A 10,000-nucleotide genomic window follows, 5' to 3' on the forward strand; every position below is an offset into this window, starting at 1 on the left:
CCAATCCTTATCGGCCTGCTCCTCCTGCTGCAGCACCTGGACAGACGGACGGACAGGTGAGGTCAGAAGCCGTCGACCATCTGGACGTACTCTGAACCCCAAAACCCGGCGGCGGGAAAAGTATGTTTTCTTTCAACAATCTCCAAAACTGAAAAATGTATCACAGCAAGAAGCTTTAAAAACATAATTATATTCAGATTTTCATCTTTCCGACGGTTCTTGAATGTGTGACGAGCGCTTCCATCAGAAAAAAGAAGTCAAAACGAAGATAAAATTATGATATTTCATAAAAACATGTTATTCTTCATGTTCTCATTCTAAATGGCTCATAAACAGTTCACTTCAACATGAGTGTGAAACTATGACGTCATGATTGATTCATCTGAGACCAACAGTCATGTGACTACAAGGAGGAGACGCTCTGACTGAGCGGTCGGTACCGCCGCAGCCGGAGGCTCCGCAGCCGGAGGCTCCGCAGCCGGAGGCTCCGCAGCCGGAGGCTCCGCAGCCGGAGGCTCCGCAGCCGGAGGCTCCGCAGCCGGTGCCGGTGCGGCCGCCGCCGGAGCAGCCGGAGGCTCCGTCTCCGCGCCTCCCCGCTGCTTGTGCGGACACGCGAAGCGTTTGTGTCCTACATCTCCACACTCGTTTCATTTGAACTGTCCCGAGCTCGCGTACACCATGTATGAACCCTCCCCGTGTTTCACCCTGAAGGACACCTCCAGTGTTTGTGTCGGTGACTCCAGGAACATGAAGACCTGCCGCCTCAGAGACAGCACGTGCTTCAGCTTGGGGTCCTTACACCCCAAATTAACTGTTCTAAATCCGCTGGCAAACTTTCCAAACCTGTGCAGCTCATTCCCTAACAGCTCGTCCGGTATAAACGGCGGAACACCGGACACGGTGATCCGCGTAGACGCACCGAGAGCGGAGAGACCTGCACGAAGCTGTCCCTGATCAACACGCCGCTCTCTATCAGCTTGTGGACGTAAACCACTCGCCACGAACACAACCACAGCTTTATTCATCCGAGACGCAAAGGAAAGGTTGTCATGTCAGCTGTTCTCCCACAGCCAGCAGCACCTCCTCTACTGACACGCTGCTGTCCGGTGGAACTACCCGGACTCCGTGCCGGATTGACGGGCGCGGCGTCTCGGAGGACGCCATCCTCCCGAACAACGCCAAACAACACCACTAACCACGCGTTCTACCGATAAATACACCGCTTATATCTCACCTGATCATCTGCAGAGACAGAGGAACAAATCCCAAAGCTGTGAAACAAGAATCAAACCTCCGCGCCGCTCACACTCACGTCCACCACTCACACTCACGTCCACCACTCACACGCAACCGGAAACAGAGGAGAGGAGAGGAGAGAGGAGAAGAGGAGAAGAGAAGAGGAGAGAGGAAGAGGAGAGGAGAGAAGAGGAGAGGCTGGAAACATGTTAATAGTTTAACATATAAAACACGTGGAGCTTCTATATTTTTTTTTTTTTCATATTTTCTATATTTTTCCAACTTCAGTAACACTTGTGGACACCTTGAAGAATGTTGGATTTATAGATTCCATTGTTTTCCAATTGCTGTCAATGATTCTGCTGGTTCTCCACCATCCCGGCCTCACCTGCACCACCAGGCCCAGGTTTGGTCCGGCGGTCGGGCAGCGCAGAGACTCCCTGACGACGGCCCACAGCTCTTTCTGCAGCTCCTCGTACAGCAGCTCCACGTCTTTGGCCTTCCGCCGCCCGCCGTCCTTGGCGGCGGCGTTAGCAGCGGCATTGGCGTCCTCCGGCGGCGGCACGGCGCGCTCGGCCGCCGAGGACTCGTTGCACTCCTGCTCCAGCTCCAGGATGTGAGTGTCGGCCAACAGGAGGTCTCGCTTCTTCACCAGCTGCAGGATCTCCAGGACTGGAGGAGAGAACATCAACGTTTGGGCTCAATAACTGATGGACAGATGATCGTTTGAATGTGTTTATTTAAAGGAACAGTGGGTGACATTGAGTGACATCTAGTGGTGACGTTGGAGATTGCAACCAACTGAATGTGTTGGAGAACTACGGTGGCCTACAGGGTTTGGGAGAAGTATCTTTAGGGTGCTCAGACTACGAGTCACTCTGATCAACACGCTGTTCTCTTTCATGAAGACGATTAACAGACAGCTTCTGTTGTAGCTTGTTCGTGAAAAAGGCTTTTGTCCGATCACGTGTGCTGTTTGTGGAAACAGAACGCTGGCCGGTTGGTTTCACTTTCACTTTCATTGACATGTTCTTGTTGAACAGTTTTGCTTTTTTACTCTTTAACAGCAACGAGTGAAGTCGCCATCAACTCGAGTAATTACCACTTCACCACCGCGGCGCACCGTGTGTGTGTGTGTGTGTTTGTGTGTGTTCGTGTGTGTGTGTTTGTGTGTGTTTGTGTGTGTGTTTCTGTGTGAGTGAATGTGTGTGTGTGTGTGTGTGTGAGTGAATGTGCGTGTGTGTGTGTGTGTGTGTGTCTGTGTGTGTGTGTGTGTGTGAGTGTGTGTGTGTGCGCTCGCTCCTCTTCCTGGATGAACATCTGGAGGCCTCACATTCTTACATCGCTCTCACTAACACATGGCATTAACTGCCATGTGTGGGCTTTTATTTTGAAAGAGTGGCCCTGGCGAAGTCCTCAGCTCTGATACCACTTCCTGTCCTACTGTGTGTGGGTGTGTGCGTGTGTGTGTGTGTGAGAGAGAGAGTACTTCCTGCAGTGTGTACTATCTGGCTGCTGCAGTATTATTGTGATGTGATGAATAACTGACTCATATTTCCTGTCTGATTATAAAACGTCTGTGTTTTGAATCCATGAAAACTTTATTTGTTGAATTCATGTCGTTTTTGGTTCTTTTCTGTCACACTGTGGAAATACTCTGTTCCAGTAAAAGTACTAATACCACAGTGTAAAGATACTGTGTTACAGTAAAAGTACGAATACCACAGTGTAAAGATACTGTGTTACAGTAAAAGTACTAATACCACAGTGTAAAAGTACTAATACCACAGTGTAAAGATACTGTGTTACAGTAAAAGTACTAATACCACAGTGTAAAGATACTGTGTTACAGTAAAAGTACTAATACCACAGTGTAAAGATACTGTGTTACAGTAAAAGTACTAATACCACAGTGTAAAGTACTAATACCACAGTGTAAAGATACTGTGATACAGTAAAAGTACTAATACCACAGTGTAAAAGTACTAATACCACAGTGTAAAGATACTGTGTTACAGTAAAAGTACTAATACCACAGTGTAAAAGTACTAATACCACAGTGTAAAGATACTGTGTTACAGTAAAAGTACTAATACCACAGTGTAAAGATACTGTGATACAGTAAAAATACTAATACCACAGTGTAAAGATACTGTGATACAGTAAAAGTACTAATACCACAGTGTAAAGATACTGTGATACAGTAAAAGTACTAATACCACAGTGTAAAGATACTGTGTTACAGTAAAAGTACTAATACCACAGTGTAAAAGTACTAATACCACAGTGTAAAGATACTGTGATACAGTAAAAGTACTAATACCACAGTGTAAAGATACTGTGATACAGTCCTCAGCTCTGATACCACTTCCTGTCCTACTGTGTGTGGGTGTGTGCGTGTGTGTGTGTGTGTGAGAGAGAGAGTACTTCCTGCAGTGTGTACTATATGGCTGCTGCAGTATTATTGTGATGTGATGAATAACTGACTCATATTTCCTGTCTGATTATAAAACGTCTGTGTTTTGAATCCATGAAAACTTTATTTGTTGAATTCATGTCGTTTTTGGTTCTTTTCTGTCACACTGTGGAAATACTCTGTTCCAGTAAAAGTACTAATACCACAGTGTAAAGATACTGTGTTACAGTAAAAGTACGAATACCACAGTGTAAAGATACTGTGTTACAGTAAAAGTACTAATACCACAGTGTAAAAGTACTAATACCACAGTGTAAAGATACTGTGTTACAGTAAAAGTACTAATACCACAGTGTAAAGATACTGTGTTACAGTAAAAGTACTAATACCACAGTGTAAAGATACTGTGTTACAGTAAAAGTACTAATACCACAGTGTAAAAGTACTAATACCACAGTGTAAAGATACTGTGATACAGTAAAAGTACTAATACCACAGTGTAAAAGTACTAATACCACAGTGTAAAGATACTGTGTTACAGTAAAAGTACTAATACCACAGTGTAAAAGTACTAATACCACAGTGTAAAGATACTGTGTTACAGTAAAAGTACTAATACCACAGTGTAAAGATACTGTGATACAGTAAAAATACTAATACCACAGTGTAAAGATACTGTGATACAGTAAAAGTACTAATACCACAGTGTAAAGATACTGTGATACAGTAAAAGTACTAATACCACAGTGTAAAGATACTGTGTTACAGTAAAAGTACTAATACCACAGTGTAAAAGTACTAATACCACAGTGTAAAGATACTGTGATACAGTAAAAGTACTAATACCACAGTGTAAAGATACTGTGATACAGTAAAAGTACTAATACCACAGTGTAAAGATACTGTGTTACAGTAAAAGTACTAATACCACAGTGTAAAAGTACTAATACCACAGTGTAAAGATACTGTGATACAGTAAAAGTACTAATACCACAGTGTAAAGATACTGTGTTACAGTAAAAGTACTAATACCACAGTGTAAAGATACTGTGATACAGTAAAAGTACTAACACCACAGTGTAAAGATACTGTGATACAGTAAAAGTACTAATACCACAGTGTAAAGATACTGTGATACAGTAAAAGTACTAACACCACAGTGTAAAGATACTGTGATACAGTAAAAGTACTAATGCCACAGTGTAAAGATACTGTGATACAGTAAAAGTACTAATACCACACAGTCGAAGTTTTAGTGAGCTTCCTGTGACATCATGTGAACATCAGTCTCCTGTCACTCTGGATGATGTCATCCGCTCTGCTGCTGTGACATCATCTGCTGACATCACAGAGGGTCCTCTCTGTCTGGGCTCACTGGGCTGTTTGTCCCTCAGGGAGGACTGACAGGTTCCCACCAACACCCAGCTGTTCTTCTTCATCATCGTCATCGTCAGCAGGAATAAAAGACATCGTTTTTCTTCTTTATGTTTTCGGCCCTTTTAACATTTAATTGCTTCAGATATTCAGTTTTGACGAGTCGTCTCTATTCAGTTCAAGATAATAAGATAATAATAGATGCAATCAAATGATGACTTAAGTTTAAGAAATCCTCAACATAATTTCCACGAATTAAAACTTATTTTAAGATATCTAAATAAACAATGCAGATATTTTTGAATTGAGGAGAACTAAAGATACTTTGAACTCTTATTGTTGTTGAATATTGTTGTTATTATCATTATTATCTGTATGAAACCACGAGACATTAAATAATCTAAACGTATTTACAGATGTTTTGAATTAGAGTTTTGGTGATGACGTTGCGGACGTTAAAAGGTCTTGTCACATGTTTACGTTCTCAGTCTCCTCCCAGATGACATCACGCGAGTGGTGACATCATGCTATGAATGGATGTCAGATGTCACACCGTCAGTTAGCAACACAACGAATGGTTGAGTTCGTCTGCCTATTATTGGCTCCTTTGATCAACGGATCTGTTCGTCTACAAAATGTCCAAAACTTGTGAAAAAAAGGCCCAGAACTCAGAGACTGATGACAAATTCAAATGTCTTGTTTAGTCCAACGCTCATCTGAAAACACCAAACGTTCAGTTAACTGGGAGAGAAAACAGAAAGCTTGAACCCTCAAGTAATGTCAGAAGTCTGAAACACAAAGATAATAAACTTAAAATGAAACAAAACTGAATATTTATATTAATATCAAGATACTTGCAGATCGATTCGTTTGTGAATAGTTTTAGAACAAATTGAGGCAAAAATAATGATTTGTACATTTCTGTACATCCGAGTCTTATTATGAATACATTTACTATTATTTGCATACGTACTATTATATCTTCTTAGTTAAGTCCACATTTATGAGTCACATAAGTTTTCTGGTCAAGAAAATCACTGGTTTAAATAATCTACCTTCTAATAATCAACACGTCCGTAATAAAACAGCGTTGAGCTGAAGGGAACGTTGTGATTGTTTCTGCATTTAAACTGAACGCAGCCAATAAACCCGGGTGTGTTTAAAGAGTCTTCAACATTCAACTTCATGTTTCACCTTTTTACCTGAAACCTGCAGCAACACGCCAACAAACAACTGATGGGGATCTTTGGTAATATGATCAGAGCTTAATGGAGCACACAGCGGGAGCTAGAAGGGTCTTAACATGAAGTCATCACTCGGAGACAGTTCAGTCATTTACTGGTGCAGAGTAGATTAGAGATGAATGCTATCTGGTTTAATGCACAACATCAAATCAATCATTAGTTGCTGCGATTTATTACTATTCTATCGTTTAAGCTCAAAGTTTTTGAGTTGATGAGAATCGCTTTTAAATGTTTTTTTGATCAAACTTTGTCTCACAATGTGACGTGAAAAACAACAATGAACATGCATGTAATTCTGTTAAAGAAGATAGTGAAGCTTTTGATAAGAAACTTGAGTGTTATTGCCTTAAAACAAACCAAACTCCACATTAAATCTGGTAAATATAATCTGATTTAGCGTGAAGTAGTTCTCACTGCTAGCTTATCAGAGAAGCTTATTTATCGGATATCTGTACCGCGTTATATTTAACTCCATTATCATTCTGAGGGGATGGCACCTGGTCAAGAATAAAGCTTTTAAGATCTCATCTTTGTGAGAGGATTATGCAATGTAAAATAAGCGCATTATCATCATTGGTCTTGACTACTTTTCCAGTATGTGTTACGCATCTGGTTTGTGCTTCCAGCTCCGAATGATGCAACGCTGTGTGACGCTGCAGAAAAACCTGGTTTGGTGATGATTCATGATTTGAGATTCGTTTTTATGCAGATGATGACGCTTCATCAGATCGTGACTTCGTTTGGTCACTGGGCTGGTATGCATGCCGGCTGTGAAGCCTCAGACTAACATCCCTACTGATAGTGTGTACAGATGTGTACAGATGTGTTCTGGTAAAAAAGACACATTCATTATCAGACAAACAAACACAGAGGTCAATAGGAGAGAACACAATTTTCTCTAAACAGAAGATCGGACAAATATTTGATTTCATAATACCTCTCTCTTCTTCTCCATGTGGGTTTATACCACAAGAGATCCCAGCTGTTTCAAACAATCCACACACACACACGCACATGCGTGCATACACACACACACACACACACCAGAGTTGGAGCAGTTTCTTGTGGATGAAAAGTTAAATTAGACGTCTTTTCATTATTTTATATTTTCAACCCAACATGGAGCCTCATGTTAACGTTACCGTTTACTGATAATTAGTTTGTGTGAGAGGACAACAGAAACTATTGGCAGAAAGAAATGTTGGCACTGTAGGTTTCTGCAAAACACGGATTGACAACATTTATGTTTCTGAACCAAAACAACACGTAACAACGCTACAGCGTAACAAGGCAGCGTAACAAGGCAGCGTAACAACGCAACAGAGTAACAAGGCAGCGTAACAACGCAACAGCGTAACAAGGCAGCGTAACAAGGCAGCGTAACAAGGCAGCGTAACAACGCAACAGAGTAACAAGGCAGCGTAACAACGCAACAGCGTAACAAGGCAGCGTAACAACGCAACAGCGTAACAAGGCAGCGTAACAACGCAACAGCGTAACAAGGCAGCGTAACAACGCAACAGCGTAACAAGGCAGCGTAACAATGCAACAGCGTAACAAGGCAGCGTAACAAGGCAGCGTAACAACGCAACAGCGTAACAAGGCAGCGTAACAACGCAACAGCGTAACAAGGCAGCGTAACAACGCTACAGCGTAACAAGGCAGCGTAACAACGCTACAGCATAACAACGCTACAGCGTAACAACGCAACAGCGTAACAAGGCAGCGTAACAACGCTACAGCGTAACAAGGCAGCGTAACAACGCAACAGCGTAACAAGGCAGCGTAACAACGCTACAGCGTAACAATGCTGCGTAACAACGCTACAGCGTAACAATGCTACAGCGTAACAAGGCAGCGTAACAATGCAACAGCGTAACAATGCAGCGTAACAACGCTACAGCGTAACAAGGCAGCGTAACAACGCTACAGCGTAACAAGGCAGCGTAACAACGCAACAGCGTAACAACGCAGCAGCATAACAACGCAACAGCGTAACAACGCAACAGCGTAACAACGCAACAGCGTAACAAGGGAGAGTAACAAGGCAGCGTAACAACGCTACAGCGTAACAAGGCAGCGTAACAACGCAACAGCGTTACAAGGCAGCGTAACAACGCAACAGCGTAACAAGGCAGCGTAACAAGGCAGCGTAACAACGCTACAGCGTAACAAGGCAGCGTAACAACGCAACAGCGTAACAACGCAACAGCGTAACAACACAACAGCGTAACAACACAACAGCGTAACAAGGCAGCGTAACAACGCAACAGCGTAACAACACAACAGCGTAACAACACAACAGCGTAACAAGGCAGCATAACAACGCAACAGCGTAACAAGGTTACATAGCAACGCAGCGTAACAAGGTTACATAACAAGGTTACATAACAATGTAAAGTAACCATCCGCATAATTCATCAATTGTTGGTTTCCATCATCTTCCCTTCACAGCAAAGGAAAGAGTAAAGGAAGAAGACGGTTGTGTTGAAGATGTTTGATGCTCTCCTACATTCCAGTCTGAGACCTGAACTGACAGATAAACATCAGTTCAGGTCTCAGATCTTCACGCTCACACAAAAAACCAGAATGCATGAAAACAACAATCAGCAGCAGAGAGTCAAACTGAGGTCGTTTAACAAAAGGCTTTAATTGAGTTTTATGCAGCTTCATAGGTTTACTCCACTACATTTGGTTCACACTTATAATTGCTTATAGACCAGTTACTTTACAAATTGTTCTTCTACATACTAAAAATACACTGGTGGAGGAAGTTTCAACCCAACATGGAGCCTCATGTTAACGTTACCGTTTACTGATAATTAGTTTGTGTGAGAGGACAACAGAAACTATTGGCAGAAAGAAATGTTGGCACTGTAGGTTTCTGCAAAACACGGATTGACAACATTTATGTTTCTGAACCAAAACAACACGTAACAACGCTACAGCGTAACAAGGCAGCGTAACAAGGCAGCGTAACAACGCAACAGAGTAACAAGGCAGCGTAACAACGCAACAGCGTAACAAGGCAGCGTAACAACGCAACAGCGTAACAAGGCAGCGTAACAATGCAACAGCGTAACAAGGCAGCGTAACAACGCAACAGCGTAACAAGGCAGCGTAACAATGCAACAGCGTAACAAGGCAGTGTAACAACGCAACAGCGTAACAAGGCAGCGTAACAACGCAACAGCGTAACAAGGCAGCGTAACAATGCAACAGCGTAACAAGGCAGCGTAACAACGCTACAGCATAACAATGCTGCGTAACAACGCTACAGCGTAACAATGCTACAGCGTAACAAGGCAGCGTAACAATGCAACAGCGTAACAATGCAGCATAACAACGCTACAGCGTAACAAGGCAGCATAACAACGCAACAGCGTAACAAGGCAGCGTAACAAGGCAGCGTAACAACGCTACAGCGTAACAAGGCAGCGTAACAACGCAACAGCGTAACAACGCAACAGCGTAACAACGCAACAGCGTAACAACGCAGCAGCGTAACAACGCAACAGCGTAACAAGGGAGTGTAACAAGGCAGCGTAACAAGGCAGCGTAACAACGCTACAGCGTAACAAGGCAGCGTAACAACGCAACAGCGTTACAAGGCAGCGTAACAACGCAACAGCGTAACAAGGCAGCGTAACAAGGCAGCGTAACAAGGCAGCGTAACAACGCTACAGCGTAACAAGGCAGCGTAACAACGCAACAGCGTAACAACGCAACA

At 42.9% G+C, this 10,000-nt stretch overlaps 1 protein-coding gene across 1 annotated transcript in view; it reads right to left on the reverse strand.

Annotated features, from left to right (window-relative positions):
- exoc3l2b (exocyst complex component 3-like 2b) overlaps positions 1-10,000 on the reverse strand; it is a gene marked incomplete at its 5' end in the record, with an annotated part of 27,663 nt that overhangs the window by 9,853 nt on the left and 7,810 nt on the right. The window contains 2 exons of the mRNA XM_079272254.1: positions 1-36; positions 1,625-1,908. The exon at positions 1-36 is cut by the window's left edge and continues 350 nt beyond it. Of these exons, the coding sequence (XP_079128380.1) occupies positions 1-36; positions 1,625-1,908 (320 nt within the window). The remainder of the gene's footprint in view (positions 37-1,624; positions 1,909-10,000) is intronic.

This window comes from Melanostigma gelatinosum, assembly GCF_949748355.1.
Source record: "Melanostigma gelatinosum genome assembly, chromosome: 7".
Classification (NCBI taxonomy): domain Eukaryota; kingdom Metazoa; phylum Chordata; class Actinopteri; order Perciformes; family Zoarcidae; genus Melanostigma; species Melanostigma gelatinosum.